General features: G+C 42.7%; 1 protein-coding gene across 2 annotated transcripts in view; it reads right to left on the bottom strand.

Moving 5' to 3' along the window:
* CFAP97D2 (CFAP97 domain containing 2) overlaps positions 1-23,136 on the bottom strand; it is a 34,337-nt gene extending 11,201 nt beyond the window's left edge. For both annotated transcript variants that reach the window (XM_042958308.1, XM_042958313.1), the window contains exons 1-3: positions 23,067-23,136; positions 9,319-9,399; positions 8,285-8,402 (exon numbers count right to left, since the gene is read on the bottom strand). In XM_042958308.1, coding sequence (XP_042814242.1) covers positions 8,285-8,402; positions 9,319-9,399; positions 23,067-23,117 — 250 coding nt within the window. In that variant the 5' untranslated portion in view covers positions 23,118-23,136. The remainder of the gene's footprint in view (positions 1-8,284; positions 8,403-9,318; positions 9,400-23,066) is intronic.
* Positions 23,137-24,914: the final 1,778 nt, after the last annotated feature.

Genomic DNA, 24,914 nt, shown 5'->3' with positions numbered 1-24,914 from the left:
TCATACATAATTCTCTTGACTTTCTCCACATCTTTCTTCAGTTCTTTGAGCATTTAAAACCATTGTTTTAAAATCTTTGTTTTATATATCTGACATCAGGTCATTTTCAGTGACAGTTTCCATTTATGCATTTTTTTCTCCCTTTGAATAGGCCTTTCTTGTTTATTTGCATGCCTTATAATTTTTTATTGAAAACTAGACATTTGGATCCAGTACTGTGGTAACTCTGGAAGTAAGATTCTCCCCCTTCCTCAGAGCTAGTTGGTTTTTATTATAATTAATTAATTAATTAATTTTGTTTGTTGCCATAGGCTAACTCTGTGCTGAGGATCAGCCTGAGGTGTAACCTTCTAATTTCTTTTCTGAGCCTTTTTCTGAGCATTCAAAGGACACTTTCTAATTTTCCATGTACATGCAGTTGTTTTTGTATGTCCGAGTCTTTAGTGTCTGACTCCCAAAGCAGGGAAAGGGAAAAATGAGAAGAGGTGGGTAGATAAAGGACACTAGTTCTTTAAATTCCCTGGAAGTCACTTCAGCAGTAGCAGGATGGTCTTGCAACAAGAGTGGTTGTCACCTCTTCATCTGCACATTTGTGATCAGAAGCAGCAATCAGTGATCACAGCATCGACCTGATATTTGGAGGTAAGGGTCTTTTGTTGCCTACTTTGGCTATCACAGGCTGCTCTAGGACACGTGTACAGCTGCCCATCACGAGTCTGTGGGTGGGCAATGTGTAGATGCTACTTTGCTAAGAGCTGATATTGACTGAAATTAACCACAACTTTATGCCCAAATCTTCCCCCTGGAAGTTTTCAATAGATTCCAAAGTAGTTTCAATAGAGCTCCAAAGTAGTTACTTCAGACAGATTTTAATTGCACAATTGTCTAGGTAGAGAGACAGATTCCTGGCGTTTCCTACTCTACCATCTTCCTAGCAATGAGCTTTATTTAGTCTCTTAAGGCCTGTTCTCTTAAGATGAAAAACTTCCTGATCTCATACAAATGTCTTGGATATGTGCAACCACCAGCATAGTCAATGGGAATAGTTTCATCATCCTCAAAAAGAAACCTTGTACTCTTTAACTATCAACTCACTATCCCTCCCTGCCCCCAACCCTAAGTGACCACTAATCTACTTTTTATTTCTATGGATTTCCCTATTCTGGATATTTCATATAAATTGAACCATATAACGTATTGGCTTCTTTCTCTCAGCATAAAGTTTTCTTTTCTTTTCTTTTTTTAAATATAATTTATTGTCAAATTGGTTTCCATACAACACCCAGTACTCATCCCAACAAGTGCTCTCCTCCCTGCCCATCACCCACTTTCCCCTCTCCCCCACCCCCCATCTATCCTTAGTTTGTTCTCAGTCCTTGAGAGTCTCTTATGGTTTCCCTCCCTCCCTCTCTGTAACCCCCCCCCCCCAAAATGGTCTTCTGTTAAGTTTCTCAAGATCCACATATGAGTGAAAACATATGGTATCTGTCTTTCTCTGCCTGGCTTATTTCACTTAGCATAATACCCCCCAGTTCCATCCATGTTGCTGCAAATGGCCAGATTTCATTCTTTCTCATTGCCAAGTAGTATTCTATTGTATATATAAACCACATCTTTATCCATTTGTCAGTTGACAAATTTAGGCTCTTTCCATAGTTTGGCTCTTTCTATAGTTTGGCTATTGTTGAAAGTGCTTCTATAAACATTGGGGTACAAGTGCCCCTATGCACTCCTGTATCCCTTGGGTAGATTCCTAGCAGTGCTATTTCTGGGTCATAGGGTAGTTCTATTTTTAATTTTTTGAGGAACCTCCACACTATTTTCCAGAGCAGAAAATAGTTCATTTTTGCTTTTAATTCCTTTGCCTTTGGAGACATGTTGAGTAAGAAATTGCTGCGGTTGAGGTCAAAGAGGTTTTTTCCTGCCTTCTCATCTAGGGTTTTGATGGTTTCCTGTCTCACATTCAGGTCCTTCATCCATTTTGAGTTCATTTTTTGTGTATGGTGTACGAAAGTGGTCCAGGTTCATTCTTCTGCATGTTGCTGTCTAGTGTTCCCAGCACCACTTGCTGAAGAGACTGTCTTTATTCCACTGGATATTCTTTCCTGCTTTGTCAAAGATGAGTTGGCCATATGTTTGTGGGTCCATTTCTGGGTTGTCTATTCTATCCCACTGTGTCTGTTTTTGTGCCAATACCATACTGTCCTGACGATTACAGCTTTGTAGTAGAAGCTAAAGTCTGAGATTGTGATGCCTCCTGCTTTGGTTTTCTTCTTCAATATTACTTTGGCTATTCGGGGTCTTTTGTGGTTCCATACAAATTTTAGGATTGTTTGTTCTAGCTTTGAGAGGAATTCTGGTGCAATTCTGATTGGTATTGCATTGAATGTGTAGATAGCTTTGGGTAGTATTGACATTTTAACAATATTTATTCTTCCAATCCATGAGCATGGAATGTTTTTCCATTTCTTTGTATTCAGCATAAAGTTTTCAAGGTTCATCCATGTTATACTGTTTTATTTAAACAATTTTTTTAATGTTTATTTATTTTTGACAGAATGAGAGACAGAGCATGAGCGGGGGAGGGGCAGAGAGAGAGGGGCAGAGAGAGAGAATCCAAAGCAGGCTCCAGGCTCTGAGCTGTCAGCACAGAGCCTGACATGGGGCTCGAACTCACAGACCACGAGATCATGACCTGAGCCGAAGTCATGCCCCCATGTTATGCTATTTTAAATACTTCATTCCTTTAAATTCCTGAATAATATTCCATTGTGTGTGGGTATACCAAATTTTGTTTATTCATTCTTCAGTTGATGAATATTTGTATTGTTCCTACCCTTGGCTATTATGAATAACACTGATGTAGATATTCCTATACAAGTTTTACTGTGGGCATATTTTCATTTCTCTTGTGTATGTGTCTAGGAGTGGAATTACTGAATCATATGGTAACTCTATGTTTAAACATTTGAAAAACTGCCAGACTTTTGTCCAAATTAGCTGCACCATTTTACATTTCCGCCAGCAGTGGATGAAGATTCCAATTTTTCCACATCCTCACCAACATTTGTTGTTATCTGCCTTTGGTTCTAGCCAAACTTGTGGGTATAAAGTGATATCACATTGTGGTTTTGACTTGCATTTCCATGATGACTAATGATGTTGAACATTTTTTCATGTATTTATTGTCCTTTTGCATATCTTCCTTGGAGAAATATTTATTCAGATCATTTGCGTATCTTTAAATTGGGCTATTTTTCTTTTTATCATTTGGCTGTAAGAGTTCTTCATATATTCTGAATATATGCAAGTCCTTTATCAGATATATAACTTGCAAATATTTTTGCCCATTCTGTGGACTGTCTTTTCACTTTCTTGATACTGTCCTTTGAAGCACAGAAGTCCTTAATTTTAACTAAGTCTAATTTATCCAGCTTAATGTTTTCTCTTTTTTCATGCTTTTGGTGTCGTATCTAATACCATTGCCAAAGATGAGGGCAGGAAGATTCACTTCCATGTTTTCTTATATGAGTTTTTATATTTTGTTTCAGCTTTTTAAAAAAAAATATTTATTTTGAGGAAAGCACAAGCAGGGGAGGGGCAAAGAGAAGGGGCAGAGGATCTAAAGAGGGCTCTGCACTGACAGCCTGACAGCAGTGAGCCTGATGTGTGGCTTGAACTCATGAACCACGAGGAGATCATGACGTGAGCAGAAACCAAGATTCAGTTGTTCAACTGACTAAGCCACACAAGTGCCCCTGTCTCAGCTTTTATATTTTGGTCTTTGATCCATTCTGAGTTAATTCTTGTATGTGGTGTGAAATAAGAGCCCAACTTTATTCTTCTGCATATGAATACAGAATTGTTCCACACCATTTGCTGAAAAGACTATTCTTTCCCTATTGAATGGTCCTGGCATCTTTATTGAAAATAAATTATATAGACACATGGGTTTATTTCTGCACTCTCAGTTCTATTTCATTGATCCATGTCTACCCTTATGTTGGCACCACATTGTCTTGATTACCACTGCTTTGCAGAAAGTTTTGGAATCAGGATACATGACTCCTATTTTGTTCTTCTTTTTCAAGATTGTTTGACTACTTGGTGTCCCTTGTCAGTTCCATATGAATTTTCAAATCCACTTGCCAATTTCTACAAAGAAATCAGCTAGGATTCTGGCAGGGGTGGCACTGAATCAGATCATTTTGTGGAGTATGCCATGCTAACAATATGAAGTCTTCTGACTTATGAACATAGGATGTTCCCCCATTTATTTATTCTTTAATTTCTTTCAACAATGTTTTATAGTTTTCAGAATGTAAGTTTTGTACTTTCTTTATTAAATTTGTTCCCAAGTATTTTATTATTTTTGATGTTTTTGCAAATGAAACAATTTTCTTAATTTCAGTTTCAGATTGTTAATAGCAAATATATAAAAATACAATGGACTTTTGTATATTAATCTTGTGTCCTGCTACCTTGGTGAACTTGTGTATTAGTTCTAATAGTTTTGTTTTTTTTTAATTGGTTTCCTTAGGATTTTCTGTATGCAAGATCATATTATCTGTGAATAGAGACAGTTTTTTGTTTTCCTCTCCAATTTGAATGTCTTTTATTTCATGTTCAGTGATGCTTGGAACTTGCCACACTTTGCTGCAAATGAAGTCAGCTGCTTTGAGGGAACATCAAGAACCATTTATTTCATGGTTTGCATCTCACCCTACACAAAATCTCAGAGTTCTGGAGCTCAGAATAGCAAGCCTCTCTCTGTGTGACATCCCATGCTCTTCCATTGTAGTGGGGGAGAACACATAGATATTTATGGCTTGACTGTCCCAACATCAAACCCCTGTTTTATGAACTAGGCCAAGGGGATCAGGCCCCAGTATTCTCAGCAATACCACTCAAGGTGGAGCCTCCATTTTCTGAGTGGGAGCTGGGCAGAAAGGAGTCTTCATCTCTGGGCCACTCTCACCTGAGACGCGGTCTCAGTAATAGAGACCCAACCTGGAAGGGTTGGGAGGGAGGGGGATGGAGTGTGTCTCAGTTCAAATACTATGGAATCTGTCTGTTCTTGCCGCATCACATTTCAGCAGATTTTCTTGGATAAATGTTTCTTCATATGGTGTATGTCCTTAGGACCATTTCCATAAACCTTAAATGATTGTTTTAAAAATAATTTTTATCAGTTTTACTGGGGAGTGGGTCCAGAGACCTCCTTATGCTGTCATGCTTGGAAGACTTTCTCTGTGTGACTCATATTTAAGGCTCTTCATTTATCATTGAGTTTTCAGTCTTGGGCAGATATTGGTTCTTGATTTTTTAAAAAAAATTTTTTTTGAAATTTATTTATTTTTGAGAGACAAAGAGAGACAGAGCATGAGTGAGGGAGGGACAGAGAGAGGAGACACAGAATCCGAAGCAGGCTCGAGGCTCTGAGCTGTCAGCACAGAGCCTCACATGGGGCCTGAACCCACAAACTGCGAGATCATAGCCTGAGCCAAAGTCGGTCACTTAATCAACTGAGCCACACAGGCCCCCTGGTTTTTGATTTTTTAAAAACATGAATACTCATTTCACCCTTATTTGTTTAATAGTCAAAGATTAAAGACAATCCAAATGCTCACCAATAGGTGAATGGATAAACAAACTGTGATGGCTCCCTACAATGAGCACTACTCAGCCACAAAAAGGAATGGTCTATTGACTCACTCAACCATGCTATTACGTGGAGTAAATGGCAGAAAAAGGCAGACAATGCATGGATCTACTCAGAAAATGCAAACTTGTCCACAGGGACAAAAAGACTGTGGATGTATGCGGGTGGGAGAGAGGAGGGGTGGGGTAATTATTCATGGGAACAGGAGACCTGGAGGAGTGATGGGTATAGTTATTATCTTGATTGTGGTGATATTCTCACAGGTGTAAAGCACGTCAAACTTATCAAACGGTACACTGAAAATATATAGTGTACCATATGCCAATTATATCTCAATAAAGCCATACAAAATAAAATGAAGAATTAAAGCCCAATTGTTGGTCATATAGTTTCTCTTATAGTGTTGACTTTTGCTACTGAGTAGTTAGCTAGCTAGGTACATACATGCTATCTGAACCAACTAGTTTGCAATGTTCTGGGAATAGCCAAGATCTCCCTGAAAATTGGCTGATTCTCTTCCACACCCTGTGTTAACTTGACAAGTGTCTTTTACTAAATAAAGGACAGAGAAATGAAATGGCCAGTTATTAGGCCCAAACTGATGCATTCTTGACAGAAATCATTGACTTTTATTTTTGCTGGGGCTCCATTAAACTAATCACAAGGAGACACACCATTTCTACCATTACTTTGTGATGAGTCATTAGCTGAATTAGCTAGGTGCCTCCTACTTCCACACTCCAAACGTCAAGAGTTGCGCGAAGCTGAATTCGCTTTGAGTTTGAACGTGCAAAGCAACCACCCTTTGTCCTCAGCATATGGCCCAGAGCTGAACAATGAGAAATATGTCGGAAGGGAAAAGGAGGTCTTCTGCTGCTTTAAATCCAAGCAAGACAAGGAGGGGGTATGTGGCTTGCAAAGCCGGCCAAAATAATTTCCTGGTGTGGGAGGAGCTGGGTCGGTTCACAGGCCACCTTTGGCCCCTCACATCCCTTTCATGTTTCCTGAAGTCTGGTTCTGTCTGGCTCCCTTGTTCAAGCCCAGGGACTTCCTGTGGGCTTCTGACTGGCTGGTACCTCCCGGGATCACTTCTGCTTCCTCTTTTCCCTCCTTCTTCCCTTATTTCCTGTGTGTGACAGATCAGGCAGGTTCTGAGGGGGGAGCCATTTGATTGTGTGGATTCCCCTCCAGGCTGCTAGGGACTCGCTTATCAAAGAGAATCCAGGCATGTTGTGTGAGAAGCTCCCTGTAGGAGCCTATCCTGGCCTGAGTTGTATGGAGATTAACTATTAGCCTAGGCTCCCTCATAACAGCTTTAAGCTTTAAGCTTTTAAGCTTTAATCACTCAACAGTGATTTTTATACTCAGGTGAAATATCTGTCTTTAATGCAGAAAGTGATTCCAAATGTAATGTAAACTATCCCAGGAGCATGGAGGTCTACCCATAGCTCCAGTTTTTTAATGACAGGCTGGACAGTGGCTGCAGCCATGAAGCATAGGGGCCATTCCTGACACGCAGGCCTGCTCCCCATCCTTCCAGGCCCCTCAGAGTGTAGCCCCAGGTGAACCACTGCTGAACTGGGAGACAAATTACTTTGATAAACCCAGCCCAGCAGGACTGTACGATCCACTCTTCCCATGGAGCTTTGGTCTGGGCCCACTATAGCCTTCCTATAAGACGCACTTCCTGTGCTTGAGAGTCAACTAAATTTTAATTTATTGCAGAATCTGGAAACCATTCTGAGCTTCTTGGAGACAGGTACAGGCTAAAGGTTTTAAGAGGACTGATCACTTCTGAAAACCCACCTGCATTACAATTATCCATCACTGTCACTACTGAACTGTCACATTTAAAAGGAAAGGACAATGAGAGGGGCTTTTAGGACTCATAATTGTCTCCAAACTTTTATAGGCAGATTTTAAAGACCATGGAGGCCTACTATTCTCCATTTCTACAGAGAACTGCACTTTGGGTAAAAAACAATGTGGTTGGGAAAAAGCAGCACCAGCACGAGGCTGGGAGTGGCCACCTCGTCTGCAACAAGCAGGAGCAGTCACCACCCACATTGGAGACAGGAGTGCGTGGCCTTTGATGCCGTTTCCAGACAAATATTGGGCCCATGGTGCGCTGGCAGAAAACAACAGCCTTGGCTGCTTTTGCAGATGAAAACCTAGGAGAAATGCCTGGCAGGCACAGGCCCTGGGGTGGAACCTGCTTCCACCAGTTTCTAGGTGCCGTCCTCACCAAGTTCTGTCACCGCTCGGTGCCTCAGTTTCCCCATCTGTACACCAAGAAGCACAATAGACCCTTCCTCATAGGCTGAGTATGAGAGTTAGGCAGTGAGATGATGTAGCACAGTGGGACAGCACAGGTGCGCGGTGAGCTCACAGCACTGAGAGCTACTGTTTGTGTCCCTGTTCTGCGGTGGGCACGGAATCAGCCTGAGTCCCAGGCAATACTCTGATTCGTGGAAAACACAGAAGGAAGCACAGGGCTCTCTGGAGGGGAAGGAAAGGCCCCGTTCTGGCTCAGGGGCAGCTATCCTGTGCAGGTCCTGGAGCTGAGCACTCTGGGTCCTTCTGGGTTTGGTGCTGTCTGGGGGGTGCAGGAGCCCCAGTTACCTCTTACATGTGCAGTTGTTTCTTTCTCAGTCTGTCCCCTGGTCCTCATGATGCAGGACACCCTCTCCAGCAGCAAGCGGTTATCCCTGTCGATGACCGCGAGACGCTCCTCCTCGAGCTGCGGACAGACACACAGACACATGGGGGGCCTTCGGAAGCACCAGCTGCATCTAGGCCATTACCGTGCAGATTTACTTAGCGGATTCCTTCAACCCCACATTTCCTTTGACTTGGGCACGCTGCAGGTTTACACTGCCTCTTCAAATATCAGCAAGAGCTGTTGTAGCAAGCTTCAACAACGAGTATGACACATGCAGGCTCCTTTGTCTATAAATCGGGATACGTTAGGAAGGGGCCAAATTTCATATGCTCAGAATGGAAGTAACAGCAAGAACGCTACGATTCTTTGTGAAATTGGGTTACCGTCCAAAACTCAGTGAATGATGCTAATGAGGAAACCACTTCATGTTTTAAGACAGGTGATTTTATACTGTGCAGGAGAAGAGATGGGAGCCCAGAGGAAATGAAAAATCTCTTGTTTCAGGTTTTAAAGTTCACTGATCTATTGATTTGCTTGAGGATGACGTTTAGCTTCTGCTCTGCCCACTTCAGATATCATCACTAACAGGCACATAAAGAGCACACAGCATTTTGTTCTGGAGGCACTACTGTCAGCATAGCCATGAGCACCAGACGGCTTAAACTCCAAGAAATAAAATATCTGTGGAGGTCAAGAAATGGTCTTGTTTGAAGGAAGGGTACCGATTGCTCCAGAACGGCCCTGCCACTGCGCCTTCCTGCCCCTTCCGCCCCCTCCTCTGCAGACAAATGTCTGCAGGAAGACTGGAGAAGGGTCCCCATGCCCCTACTACCCGCCTGTGCTGGCAGAGTGAGGTTAACGGGCTGCTGACATGGCCCGGCATTGTCAACAACAGGAACCTTTATCCCTTGCCGAGCCGGCTGTTTCCATTTCTGGGGTTTCTGAGGCCACATTTCCTCAGTTACAAGGGCAACTGAGGAAGAACTGGCATTACCTTCAGCTTCTTGAGTTTCAGGCAGAGGTGGCTGAGGCTCAGTGGGGCGCGAGTGTCCACAAGGGGCTGGGCATCCTGGACCTGTGACACAGAGAGGCAATGTGACCCCAGGCACACTTTTAGCCGGCAATTAACATGAACTCAGATTGGACAGCTTCTGGGCTGTGGCACCAGGGACAAGTATAGATAATTGTTTGTGGCACTGAAGAGACCATGTCAGCCTTGGACAGACACTCCTGAATGAGGCTCGGGCTTGATTCAGAATCCAAGTATCCCCCGGAGGCCAAGGGGCAGCCCTGGGAAATGAGTCATTTTCAAGTAGAGAATTAAGTGGGTATGGAGTGAGGACTCATGAAATGTAACTGCCAGTAGACATTTCTATTCTGTTGTCAGGCCTTTAAGACTTGAATTGTGAAACCATGTCCACCTCATTCTACTTTCTGAGCCTCCAGCAACATGCCCAGGATGGGCACCTGAAACATTGATTAACTCAAAAACGATCTCTGCAGTTTCCCATCAGAAAATGCGCAAAGAAGGGAAGAAATTTACAGTTTAAAATGTGTTGGACTGGGACGCCTTGGGTGGCTCAGTTGGAAAAGCGTCCAACTTCCACTCAGGTCAACATCTCAAGGTTTGTGAGTCTGAGCCCCACATCAGGCTCTGCACTCTCAGTGCGGATAGGATCCTCTGTCTCCCTCTCTCTCCACCCCTGTCATGCATGTGCTCTTTCTCTCTCTCTTTCTAAAATAAGTACTTAAAAATAAAATAAAATGTGATGGAGTAAGTACGCGAGGGCTATCTGTATTACCATCTGCAATAAATAGGAATCTCCCTCCTCCATATTCTAGATACTTGGTGTAGACCAAGGGTTGGATGGCAAGAATGTTGAAAAGCATGCGCAGGAATTGGCGCTTGGCCCCTAACATGAGGGAGGACTAAAGAACAGAAACAAGGGAGAAACACAAACACATACGTGACCTGGAGGTTCTCTGTCACTGTGTGTGGAAGAAGACAAGACCAGAGGTGGGCTGGTGGGCCACACAGCTGGGGTATTCATCCAGTCATGCAGCTGTGGGGTGGTGAGCAGAGGTGTGCCTCTGTGCTGTGGGTAGGGTCTGCAGGAGTCAGGCCTCCCGGGAGGCGTGTGTCTGTTGGGGTGGGGATGAGGGAGAAAGGGGTGCTGAAGAATGGCCCAAGTCTTGCAGCTTTGATGCCTGGGGACTCCAGGACAAGAATAAAGATGGTGAGTAGTCTGGGGGGTGGCCAGTAAACCCTGTGTTGGGTGGGGCTATCTAGAAGCAAGTTAGTTGGGCTACAGGTAAAAATTTTAGGCTAATTATGGTTATTAAAAATATGACACTATGGTGGCTCAGCTGGTTAAGCATCTGACTTCGGCTCAAGTCAGGGTCTCACATTTTGGGAGTTTGAGCCCCATGTCGTGCTCTGTGCTGAAGAGCTTGGAGCCTGGAGCTTGCTTCGGATTCTGTGTTTCCCTCTCTCTCTGCATCTCCCTGCTTCGTGCTCTGTCTCTCTGTCTCTCAAAAATAAACATTAAAAAATTAAAAAAATTAAAGTATGACACTAGCTTGCTTTATTATAGCACTTGCTTTTGACCAAGGTCTTTGGAACACGCTGTCTTCCTAGATGCTCCTCTTGCCTATTATGCGCATTACATACAAATGAAAGGAAGCGCTTTCGCACAGAGACATGCCAGTTGAAAGATGAAGAAAGAGTGGAGACACTGAAAAGTTGCCATTTTATAGTCACCATAGCACAGATTGGCTTGGCACAATCACCAACTGATGTTTAATCTTGGGGGAAAGTATGATGGAAAAGATGGAACTGGAGTAACTAACAGCTGGAGACAGCTGCCAAGGTGGACATGATGGCAAGTGACAGGGTTCACCTCCAAGAACCACTGACAGGCTTAGCACCAAGAGATATCAGGAACCACAAATGCCTGGAGAGGCCCAGAGTGGGGGCCTTTGTGAGTCTTTCCAAGAAACTGAGACCCCTGACATTGTCTTCACTGTCTCATGAGGCAGGTGGCCAAGTTCTCCCACAGAAGATACCAGAACTTCTTCTCTGGAGAAATGGGGTATGGGGGACTCTGGCTGAGGGCAAAGTGGGTGCGGCTGAGGTGGGGGTCAGTGCTTCTCCCAACCCTGTGCCTAAAACTTCACAGGTTCCCCAGACAGATCTCCAAGGAGAGTAAACTGCTCCAAACACCACCTGTATGTAGAGCCTCCAGTCAATGTCCACGACCTCCTTCTCCAGACACTGGAGGGATGTCTCCAACATGAAAGAGAGAGATAAGGACACTAAACAGGGGGTGGAAGAAACAGGGACGATGAAGGGATCAGAGAAAAACAGCAAGTAAACTGTAAGTAACAAGCTTGGGGAGACAAAAGAGGGTGCTGTGTCCATAAAACAAGAATGAGATTCTAGGAAAAAGAAATGACTACTGATATTAGCCCTTGAAAATTAAAACTGAAATAAAAATTGAACAAAGGAGCTGAGGATGAAACTAAGGAACCTCTCCAAAATGAGCCAAAAACAGAGAGATGGGCAGCAGAAGAGAAAATAAAAGGAAACCAGAGGGTTGATATTGGGTCTCTGACATGTAACTAGTAGGGTTCCTAGAAAGGGAAGGAATTTTTAGATTCTCTCAAATGAAAGGATCCATCAGAATGAACTCAAAGAGACTCACATAAAAACATGTCATTACAGAATGTGAAAACATCAGTAATAAAGATGAGGTCCTTCCTAGAAGTTTCCGGAAAGAAGCACCCACAGTCACACAGGAGTCAGAATGGCACTGGATATTTAAAAGAAGGTGGTGGCTGCAGCAGAGGGCTGGCCATCCGTTAACATAGCTCATGCTCCCCCAGCCGCAGTCTGGAGCTGTCCCTGGGAAATGGATGTCCTGTCAGGGACAGCATTTCCCAGGACTCCTGGCACTTGGGAGTGGCCATGTGATGAATTCTTGCCAATGCAGCATCAGCAGAGTGAAGTTCCAGTTTTAGGCCAGGTTTTCTAGGAAGCAGGTGTGCTTTCTGTGTCCTCTCCCCTCACAGAGCCTGATGGTGGAAGAGCCACAGGTGAGTGGAGCTGGTCTGGAGTCACCCACACACGGGCACAGGAGCAGGGATTACACGAGGATGATGTTAGGGCCTATTTGTTATAGCATGTCTCATTACCACAACTTAGGATGAGGGCCAGTGCCTTTAACATACTGAGGGAAGGTGATTTCGATCCTAGAATCTCATACCAAAGTTTCTATCAAGAGAGATGAGAGAATAAAAGCATTTTTAACGCAGAGACAAAACAGAAAAGAAAAAACAAAACAAAACAAAACAAACCCAAGCAAACGAAAACCTCTGCTGCACTTGGGAAGCTCCTGCACGATGTGCTTCATCTCAGCGAGGGCATAAAACCAAGGTGCTGAAAGCATGGTGTCCAGGAAAAGGGTTTTCAACGTGGGAGACGGCACAGGGAGCTCCCGGCGCATGTCAGCTCAGTGGGCCCAGAGCGTACACAACGTGCCATCCCACCGGAAGCAGGAAGGTGGAGGGAGGACTGCTGAAGAGGGGTGGGGGGTGGGGGACTGAAAGACTATTTGATGTTCTTGAGTGTTTGAGAATTTATTCATCAGCATTTGATGACTGATGGAATATGGAATATTTGAGAAAAAATAACTACAAATATACAAAAAACTCAAGCAACGTGACAACAAAGCAACTATAACCCTTATAAGAAATTGTAAGAAAGGAGATATAATTACAACTTGACTGAAAAATAAGTGGTTTTGCATAGTCATTATAACTGGTTATTGACTTAATAAAAACCGATTATATTGAGAAGATACGGCAAATGAGCATATTCTTCTGAAAAATGGAGGTCAAAACCAGGAGAAACTGCCAGACGCGTTGAGCACGGCTGCCTTGGAATGGGGCTTTGCCATGGGGAGAAACTGCTGTTTTTCTTAAAGTGTTTTGGTACTTTTTAATTTTTTCAAAAGTGCTTACATTACTCTGACAAAAATTAAAAGTAACTGGAGAATTATCGAATGAAAAGGTCCAGTCCAGGGAGTACTAGAATGGAGAGAAGCATAATCCTCCGTGTAGGCTCTCGAGGGCCAACAGCACAGGAGAGGCGGCCGAGCCTGGCCGAGTGCAAGAGCCTGACACCCCGGTGACACAGAAAGGCTCGCCTCGGCCACCTCAGCTGCCGGTGCAGCTAGAAGACAGTGTAAACAGTCCTTTCCAGTTGGGTTTTGCCAGACGAGTGTGCACATGGAATAGAGCGTTCTGATGGCTCTGGAAGATCAGCAGCCTTGACCCTGCTCTGCCTCCTTCGTTGCACCATCTACGGGTCCCACCAATGTGTTTCAGAAGTGTGGGGGGGAGGGGGCAGAGCAACGATATTGAAGAGCCCCTCCCCCCATAGAGAATTAACAAGCGCAAACATCCTGTCCTATAGAGACCTCACATTGCACCTGACACTGTATCCTGCTTCAGCCCGCCCCCTGCACCTCCCCAGGCCACCCCATCCTGAAGTCAGCCCCTATCCTTCCCACCTGTGTCTGCATTTTTACCACTATGAAGGCACCCATAACCAATATTTTCTATTATTATCTTTTTAAATTTATGGAAATCATGTTTACCTACCCACTCTGCTTCTTTTTCCACTCAAAATTATGAATTTAAAAAAATGTAGTATAAAATTTTAACCATAAATAAAAATGAGAAAAATAGTATAACAAACCCCCATGGAGTCTCACTCAGCTTCACCAAAGCTAACTAGGGGCCAATCCGGTTTCATCTCTGCCCCCACCCACTGCCCCTGCCCCGCCTGAGATTGTAGCAAATCAAGCCAAGCAAATCTTTTTCATCCTTAAACATCTTAATATATGTCTTCAAAACATAGGGAACCTTTTAAAAGTACATGCTTACAATACCATAATCACACCAAGTTGACAAGTTCTTTTTTAAAAAAAAATTTTAATGTTTATTTATTTTGGAGAGAGAGACACACAGAGTGTGAGCGGGGGAAGGGCAGAAAGAGAGGGAGACACAGAATCGGAAACAGGCTCTAGGCTCCGAGCTGTCAGCACAGAGCCCGACGCGGGGCTGGAACTCATAAACCCTGAGATCATAACCTGGGCTGGGGTCTGACGCTTAACTGTCTGAGCCACCAGGCGCCCCTACAACAGTTCTTTAATTAAGTATTCAGGCACCGCCCACATGTCTTCTATTATCCCCTCCCCTCTCCTCTCTCTTGTTTGCTTGTTGGGCTTAGGACCTAGGTCAAAAGGTCCATAAATTTTACTTACTTGATGTATCTCTTGCACCTCTTTAAATTATAGTTTTTGCCTCCATTTCCGCCCTTGCAATGTGTTGTAGGGAAATCAGATAATTTGTCCTGTAGACTTTCTTAGTCTGGATTTTGCTGACTGAATGCCTGGCACTACCTATAAACTGATAGTTAGAAATTCAGGTTCAATTTTTTTTCCTTGGCAAGACTACCCCATGGTGATATTTTATCACAAGGTACACATTTCTGCTTATCTCTGTTTTTGTGAGAATTAGAAACATTCTGATTCTGTCATCCATTTCACATTTATTTGCTGGAATACGTCTACACTTCACTTTTGCAGGATAACTGCATTCTCTTTATTTACTAATTTTCAAAATAACAAGTTGTTCTTAGCACCTTCCAAAGGGGGTGGATAAGGTGTTTCTGTTTAACATCATTAGGAAGTAAAAAATTCAAACATATTTGATGTGTTTCAGTACACTGCCATTGACATCCTTTTTGATAGTCAACATGTCCCTCTGGGGCCAGTGAGACAGTTGACTTTTATTTTTTATTGTTTAATTTACATCCAAGTTAGTTAGCACATAGTGCTATAGCGATTTCAGGAATAGATTCAGTGATTCATCCCCTGTGTATAATACCCAGGGCTCATCCCAACAAGTGTCCTCCCTAATGCCCTTTGCCCATTTAGCCCATCCCCTCTCCCACAACCCCTCCAGCAACCCTCAGTTTGTTCTCTGTATTTAAGAGTGCCTTCTGTTTTGTCCCCCTCCTCATTAAACATTTTTTTTTTCCCTAATGTTTTTTGAGATTTTTGAGACAGAGAGACAGACACAGAGCATGAGCAGGGGAGGGGCAGAGAGAAAGGGAGACACAGAACTGGAAGCAGACTCCAGCCTCTGAGCTGTCAGCACAGAGCCCAGTGAGGAGCTTGAACTCATGAACCATGAGATCATGACCTGAGCCGAAGTTGGACGCTTAACTGACTGAGCTACCCAGGCACCCCTGTCCCCCTCCTTGTTTTTATATTATTTTTGTTTACCTTTCCTTATGTTCATCTGTTTTGTATCTTAAAGTCCTCATATGAGTTAAGTCATATGATATTTGTCTTTCTCTGACTGACTAATTTCGCTTACCATAATACCCTCCAGTTCCATCCACATAGTTGCAAATGGCAAGATTTCATTCTTTTTGATTGTCGAGTATCAGATACCACATCTTCTTTATTCCTTTATCTGTCGATGGACATTTGAGTTCTTTCCATACTTTGGCTATTGTCAATAGTGCTACTATAAACATGGGGGTGCATGTGTCCCTTCAAAACAGCCCACCTGTACCCCTTGGATAAATACCTACCAGTGCAATTGCTGGGTCGTAGGATAGTTCTATTTTTAATTTTTTGAGGAACCTCCACACTGTTTTCCAGAGTGGCTGCACCATTTTGCATTCCCACCAGCAGTGCAAAAGAGTTCCTCTTTCTCTGCATCCTCAACAACATCTGTTGTTGCCTGAGTTGTTAACGTTAGCCATTGTGGTTTTGATTTGTATTTCCCTGATGATGAGTGATGTTGAGCATCTTTTCATGTGTCAGTTGGCCATCAGGATGTCTTCTTTGGAAAAGTGTCTGTTCATGTCTTTGGCCCATTTTTCACTGGATTATTTGTTTTTGGGTGTTGAGTTTGAGACGTTCTTTATAAATTTTGGATACTAACCCTTTATCTGATATGTCATTTGCAAATATCTTCTCCCATTCTGTCGGTTGCCTTTTAGTTTTGTTGATTGTTTCCTTTGCTGTGCAGACGATTTTTATCTTGATGAGCTCCGAGTAGTTCATTTTTGCTTTTGTTTCCCTTGTCTCTGGAGACATATTGAGTAAGAAGTTGCTGTGGTCGAGGTCAAGGAGGTTTTTGCCTGCTTTCTCCTCGAGGATTTTGATAGCTTTCTGTCTCACATTTAGGACTTTCATCCATTTTGAGTTTATTTTTGTGTCTGGTGTAAGAAAGTGGTTCAGGTTCATTCTTCTGCGCGTCGCTGTCCGGTTTTCCCAGCACCACTTGCTGAAGAGACTGTCTTTAGTCCATTGGATATTCTTTCCTGCTTTGTCAAAGATTAGTTGTCCATACGTTTGTGGGTCCTTTTCTGGGTTCTCTATTCTGTTCCATTGACCTGAGTGTCTGTTTTTGTGCCAGTACCACACTGGGATTGTGATGCCTCCTGCTTTGGTTTTCTTCTTCAAGATCGCTTTGGCCATTCAGGGTCTTTTGTGGTTTCATACAAATGTTAGGATTGTTTTTTCTAGCTCTGTGCAGAATGCTGGTGTTATTTTGATAGGTATTGCATTAAATATGTAGATTGCTTTGGGTAGTATAGACTTTTTAACGATATTTCTTCTTCCAATCCAAAAGCATGGAATATTTTTCCATTTCTTTGTGTCTTCTTTAATTTCTTTTATAAGCTTTCTATAGTTTTCAGTGTATAGATTTTTCACCTCTTTGGTTAGGTTTATTCCTAGCTATTTTATGGTTTTTGGTGCAATTGTGAATGGGAACAATTCCTTGATTTCTCTTTCCATTGCTTCATTATTGGTGTATAGGAATGTAACCTATTTCTGTGCATTAATTTTATATCCTACGACTTTGCTGAATTCATGGATCAGTTCTAGCAGTTTTTGGGTGGAATCTTTTGGGTTTTCCATATAGAGTATCATGTCATCTGCAAAGACTGAAAGTTTGACTTCCTCCTTGCCTATTTGGATGCCTTTTATTTCTTTGTGGTGTCTGATTGCTGAGGCTAGGACTTCCAATACTATGTTGAATAACAGTGGCAAGAGTGGACATCCCTCTCGTGTTCCTGACCTTATGGCAAAAGCTCTCAGCTTTTCCCCATTGAGGATGATGTTATCAGTGAATTTTTCATATACGGCTTTTATGATCTTGAGGTACAATCCTTCTATCCCTACATTCTTGAGGGTTTTTATCAAACAGTTGGCTTTTTAAACAATGCTAATAGCTTTGACAGCTTTTTTGCTTTCTGGAGTGACAAGGTGATACAGGGTTATCTTGTAAATATCTTATCTCAACTGGGAATCCACCATTTTTACAGCAAAGCCTGGTTCTTCCAGTGGGAAATGACATTTAGAGACCATGGTCTGGGTGCTAGTTTTGTTTATACTGGGTTTTTTCTTTGAAAGCCTTTGCCATAGACAAAGCCCATTTGATCCTTCCAGCTCTGGTTCAGAACCCCATTCCATTTAGTTGGGCTCATGAGTCTTAGTTCTGTATTTCCCTTCTCTCGAGCTGTAATTCCCAGTTCTCAATGACACCATCAGAGCTACTCATTGGCTTTATCCCACCCTAAACACCCATGGTCCATAAGAATAATACTGACTTCTCGTGGACATTGGCAACATATTTATGTCCCTCGGGTAAGGGAAACAAAGGCAAAAATAAACTACTGGGACTATACCAAAATGACAAACTTTTGTACAGCAAAGGAAATCATCAACAAAGAGAAAAAGGAACCTACAGAATGGGAGAGGATATTTGCAAATGACATATCTGATGAGGGGTTAGTATCCAAAATAAGATATTTGCAAATGACATATCCAGTAAGGTTTAATATCTAAAATATATAAAGAACTTGTCTAACTCAATGCTGAAAAACGATCCAATTAAAAAATGGACAGAGGCCCTGAAAAGACATTTTTTCAAGGAAGGCATCCAGATGGTCAACAGACACATGAAAAGATCCTCAACATCACTCATCATCAGGGAAATGCAAATTGAAACCAGTGAGAGATCACTTCAACCTAGTCAGCATGACTAGTATCAAAAAGACAAGAAATAACAAGTGTTGGTGAGAATGTGGAGAAAAGGGAACCCTCATCCACTGTCGGTGGGAATGCAAGTTGGTGCAGCCACTGTGGAAAACAGTATGGAAGTGCTACTGGTGTGTAGTACTCAAAAAAATAAAAATAGAAATACCATATGATCCAGTAATTCTACTACTGGGTATTTACCAAAAGAAAGTGAAAACACTAATTCAAAAGGATATATGAACCTCTATGTTATATATAATATATATAGAGTATATGTATATATGTATACACTATATACATATACTATATGTATATACATATACTATATACATATAGTATATACATATAGTATATACAAATAGTATATACATATACTATATACATATATACATATATGTACACTATATATAGCACATATATATATACTATATGTATACTATATATATGCTATGTATATACACTATATACATATACTATATACATATATTACTCAACCATAAAAAAGAGTGAGGTCTTGTCATTTGTGACATCATGGGTAGACCCAGAGAGATACAATGTTAAGTGAAATAAGTCAGAGGAAGACAATATGGACTCTTAATAACCAAACAAACAAACACCAGACTCATAAATACAGAAAACAAACCAGTGGTTGCCAGAGGGAGGAGAGGTGGGGAATGGGTGAAACGGACGAAGGGGGTGAGGGGTACAAACTTCCAGTTATCAAATAAGTAAGTCAGGGAGATGAATAGTACCACACAGAGAACTGTAACAACCCTGTATGGTGACAGATGGTGACCACACTCATGGTGACGAGCCCTGAGCAACGTGTAGGACTGTCGAGTCACTGTGGTGCACACCTGACGCTAATACAGCATTGTGTGTCAACTCTACCTCAACAATAAAAAAGAAACACATAAATGTAAAACATAAAGACAACTGAAATAGTTCCTCTCAATATGGTTATGAAACCAACTGCACCTGCACTCAGGTTCATTTTATTTTCGGTACTTGGAATGCTTTTTAAGTTTAATTTTGTTTTATAATATGTAACATATTTACCTAGCTCCAAAGTCAAATCTGTCAAACAAGTGCCTTTTCTAAGAGGTCCCTGTCATCTTTGCCCTGCTCCCTGATGACAAGTCTAATTTTGCTGTCACACCTTTCATTTCTGAAAATATGAGGATATATAATAGGTGTGTGTGTGTCAATATATTTACATATAAGTATATATAGATATATTTTCAATCCCTCTTTTTTGGATAAATGTAGCACATTTTACACATCTTTCTCCATGTTGCTTTTTCAATCTCACAATATATTATAGACACAATTCTATAGTAGTCCATAGAGAGGTTTCTTATTCCTTTTTTGGACCTGCATAGTACTTCATCATGTAAAAGCATCATCCTAACTTACTGACCCAGCTTGTTTTTGATGGACATTTGGGTTAGCTCCAATTTTGCTATTACAAATATTGCAGCAATTAGCATCTTTCGCAATTTATTTTTGGATCTTTGCCAGTGTGCCTCTGGAATGGGTACTGCTGGGCTAGAGGCCAAGTGCATGTGCAGTTTCGTTAGGTATCACTAAATCCCCAGTGGGGCTGCTCTCTGCTGCGTGCCCACAAGCGCTGCTGACACTGCTTCTGTCCCAGAGCACAGCCAACAATCTGGGGCATTTTTGCCAGCCTGATAGGTGAGAAATGGTATTACAGTGCAAATTTCATTTGCATGTCTCTGTTATAAGTGAAATTGACCAACTTTTTGTAGGTTAAGAGCTGTTTGCAATTGTTTTTCTGTGAACTTTTGTTCATATCACTTGCCCATCTTCATATGGAGTGGTTTGCATTTTTCTTCTTATTTTTAGAGGATCCTTGCATATAAGGGTATTAACCTTTTGTGATATAAGTTGCAATTACTTTTCCCAATTTAAATTTGATTTTCTATTGATTCTCCTGGGTTCTTCAGATATTTACTCATTTCATCTACAAATAGAAAAAAAAGCCAGATACGTATTTCATTTCATTTTCATGCCTAATGGATTTGTCTTGTCTACTTGCTTTGGCTAATACCTCCAACACAATTTAAAAGGGTATATAAGAGTGTAGGCATTCTTGTTTTATTTCTTACTTCATAGGGAATACCTTGAGTGTTTCCCTATTTTTAAAAAATGTTTATTTATTTTTTAGAGAGACAGACAGAGTGATAACAGGGGAGGGGCAGAGAGAGAGGGAGTCATAGAATCCAAAGCAGGCTCCAGACTCTGAGTTGTCAGCACAGAGCCTGATGTGGGGCCTGAACTTATGAACTGCGAGATCATGACTTGAGCCAAAGTCAGATGCTCAACTGACTGAACTGCCCAGGTCCCCCTAGTGTTTCCCTATTAACTGAGATACTGTCTTAGGGCTGAGATATTCATATTTTATTATGTTAGGGAAATATCAGTAGCAATTTTTCTATACTAAGATTATTTTAGTTTTATTTTTAGCATGAATGGGTGTTCAGGCTCTAAGATAGAAGGTCCTGTTGAGATGCCAGACTGACGACAAGGCACTGGATTCTAGAGATGCTTTGGGCACAGCACTTTCCCATAAATCTTTTTTCCCCCTTCTAGTGCATCAAAGTCCTTTATGTTCCCAAGGAAGCCAAGCGGTAAGAAACTAAATAAAGAGCTGGCTCCTCTTACTCTTAATAAGGAAGAAGGATTTAAGTTTTAGTGCCAAGTGGTGAGGTCTGGGGTGGTAAAAAGAGGCCTGCTGGCTCTCCCTGCTGCCTCCAGGGGGGGCCGTGTGGCCTCTGCTCCAACACCCTTCTGCTCAGGCCCAGATTCCAGTCATTCACTGGGGCCTTCCCCATCTGGAGCATCTCATCTTCCCACCATGAGGTCTGCACCACAGGATGGCCCTGCCAGCACTCTGCACCCTCTGCCCTCTGATGTCCTCCTGTCCTGACCTCTCCTCTCCTCGCCAGAAAGCCTCTGCTGGGACTCTTGGCACCACCCCCACCTGGACTGGTCCCTCTGGCCCCAGTTGCCCCCTTGTGTACCCACCATGCCCTTCTTTTCAGCTTTCTTAGTTGACTGTACCTGAGACTGGCTCCCTGTCTTCACTTCATTCCCTTCCAGGTAAGACGCATGGCCCTCCCTTTAACACCTGATGCTGGGATCATGAGTTCCTGGGTCTGCGCCCTCTGCTGCTGGCCACGCCATATCGGAGTGTTTCAGCGCTGCCTTCTTAGGCCCAGCAACCATGTTGTTTCTGGGACGTCTCGGAGCTGCACTCATCAGGGCCATGTGATTTCACACTCCACAGCCACACCTGGGTCCCACACCAAATGCCAGCTACTGGCTCTCCCTCTTCATAGCCCCCCACTTCCCACCCTGACCATTTCAAATCTTCTTTGTCTTACAGTCTCTTAGGCACAGAGCCTAGCTACTCACTTACATTGGGGGTGTTTATCAATCACCTACCTCTTGCCGGGGACAATTCTAGTCTCTGGGACACATCCATGAACAAAACCCTCATGGCATTTACATTCTTATCTGTTATTCAAAGAGGCGATGCCAACTGATTTTGTACTTATTGTCATACTCTCTCTTTCAATTTTTCCCTGCCAACCACTATTTGCTAACCGTGACTCACTATGTGCTCTAGGTACTGAGGATATCATAGCAGCAGAATGCAGTCACCGCCCTCCCAGATGGGAGAACAAATAGGACAAAATAAACACATTACATCAATCATGTGGTGACATGAGATGGCAGACACAGGAACCAGAGAGGGAAGAGGGTGTGCTTCTTAAGAGAGGGCACAGAGAAGATCGTAGGAAGCCCGGAGGTCTGAGGAAGTGGGGGTGAGCCTGAGGAAAGCCGGGCTCCCAAGGAGGTTAGTGGGTGCAGGGCCAGGTGTGCGTGGGCACTGGAGCAGCCTTGAAGTAAGTATGACCTCCCTGAGAACACAGTGTCCCCACCACCCAGGCAGGCAGAATCCTGGGAGGAGTAGAAAGGCTAGCCTGGATCTTGTATTCTGCAGAAACCCTGGGTCCCTGCCCTGGGGAGATGCCTTCAGAACATCACAAAGCAACACCCCCTCCCCAGGATGCTCCCTTCTTAAGAGCATTTCTCAACTTTGAGAAACACAGACACGGAGAGACAGCACCGACTGAGCACCATGGAGTTGGATGGCCCCACTGACATCTCAGTGGCCACTACGGCAGGCCATTTTGAAAGCACAAGGTGACCTTCTCAAATGATACCCACATTTGCAATAAATAAATGGAAATAATAGCATATCTCCTAGTAGAGATAAAAGTCAGTTTTTAGTTCTCCCTGGAACATGCTGTTTTGATAGGGAGAGGTCCCTGGATCTTTGTGTCTTAACACACTTTCAAATCATTTAGGAAAAATTAAGTACTTTATAAACACGCCATAATTCAGAGTCCTAAAATAACCATAATCCACTCAACAGAATTTTTATTGTGTGGCAACACACATGACCAACCTTTTAAGGAAATATCATTTCAACCGTTCCATCTCTGAAAATAAAATTAGCTTTTGGTTTCCAGGCAAAGCGCTGGCATTTTGCGGGTGGTGCCCTGGCACCTGCCTTTCCTACCTTTCTCCGGTGATGCTGGTAGGCTTTCTCCCAGGTGCGCTGTCCCTGCATCTCAAACAGCAAAACCCACTGCTCCCTTCCACTGGCGGCCTTGGTGCAGGCTGCTGAGGGCTGTGTTTGCTGGGTCACCTGACAGTTGTCATGGTGCCCAAGCCAGGCAGAAAAGAAAGGGCAAGAGGAAGCTTAGCAAAGGAGAATTGAAGATCCTTCTGTTCCAAAAGGGTATTTTCTCAAGAGATCTTAAGTAGCTTAGTGACGCCGTCTTTATGCCCACTGCTCACCTCCCCTGTGCTCATGGAAAAGGTCAGAGAGTTGGTCCTTCAACAGACTTTCCCCTTCCCCTCCTTTCCCTCTCCTCTCCCTCTCCTTTCCCGTTCTCTTCCTCCCTTTCCTGCTTCCCATCCAGCCCCCTTTCCTATCTTTGAATAACCTATAATAATTTGGACAGATATTTTTACTCCAGATTTTATTTATTTATTTATTTATTTATTTATTTATTTTTACTTGCAATGGGTTTAATTGACTTGACGGTTAGTTATAGAAAGTTTTAGCCATTTTAAGCCATTCCTCTCTCTCTGGTTTTTATCTGGTTGGGATAGGTTTTCCATGAGAAGGAAGAAGTGACAGTGGTATTAGAATATCTGTTGAGCTGTTCATCTTTGTTGAAATCACAGGCATAATATTGGAGATGGCATGATTAGAGGAATTGGCTAATGACAAAATAACAATATTGTTTTCGTTTCAGATTGTTGGGTGTCATCACATGCCCACGGTGGACATGTTGTAGAACAGAACCGCATTCAGGGGCTCGGTGTTCAGCTGTGTGTCAAAAGGCAGAACAGAAAAGGGTCATTATTAAGAACTGTGTTCTGCACATGAGCATGATCCAGTGGCTGTCAGTCTTAGAATTAGCTAGGCCTAAACTGAGTCAGACTTGGGAAGAATAAGATGGGAATAAAATCAGAATATGCCTTTTTCCCACCCAGCTTTTGGTGCTGCACTTAGCTGGTTCTAGTGCTTTTCAAAAGTTTGGCAGAAGACTTTGCAGGCTGGTAAAATTGTTCATGTACTGAGAGTTAAAAAGTTGGGTTTTTCAAAAACTAATTTATTTTAGTTCACAGGTATTAATTGATTTTCTAAAGAAAATTATGGATACACAGAAGATAGATGTAAGAATTACTGTCTAAAAAATACGGCTGGCACTTTAAGACATAGGTTTCATTAAGATTCCCTAGCCTATAAAATCTATACGTCATATTCAGAGGAATTCTATTAAAATAATTAATTTGTTGGGGTGCCTGGGTGGCTCAGTCAGTTGAGCATCCGACTTTGGCTCGGGTCATGATCTTGCAGTTCTGAGTTTGAGCCTCACATCGGGCTCTGTGCTGACAGCTCAGAGCCTGGAGCCTGCTTCAGATTCTGTGTCTCCCTCTCTCTCTGCCTTTCCCTGCTCGCACTCTGTCTCTCTCTCTCTTTGTCTCAGATGTAAATAAACATTTAAAAAAATAAAATAATTTATTTGCTTTACCCAGTTATTGTCATTGGTCAAGCCCCATATTCAGTACTATATTCAGACGCTCAAGGAACACCTGCCATTAATGACATAATGGCATCGATATTAATGAAGTCCCCAAATGTACCCCAAGATTTTTCTATTCAGACTGTGGGGCTGGTTCTATATGATTCTAGTCTTTTTCTTTTCCAGAGCTTGCCACACATGCTGAGAAATTCCTGGCCATGCTCAGCATCACTGCCAATGACCTGAGGGATGTGAGCAGTGTTCTGTCCACTCTGCTCATGGTTGTGTGAAAGACCACAGCTGGAGGGCGAAGTAGAAGATGGACAGAG

Source organism: Panthera tigris, chromosome A1 (genome assembly GCF_018350195.1).
Source record: "Panthera tigris isolate Pti1 chromosome A1, P.tigris_Pti1_mat1.1, whole genome shotgun sequence".
Taxonomy (NCBI): Eukaryota; Metazoa; Chordata; class Mammalia; order Carnivora; family Felidae; genus Panthera; species Panthera tigris.
This window is presented reverse-complemented; position numbering and strand designations above follow the sequence as displayed.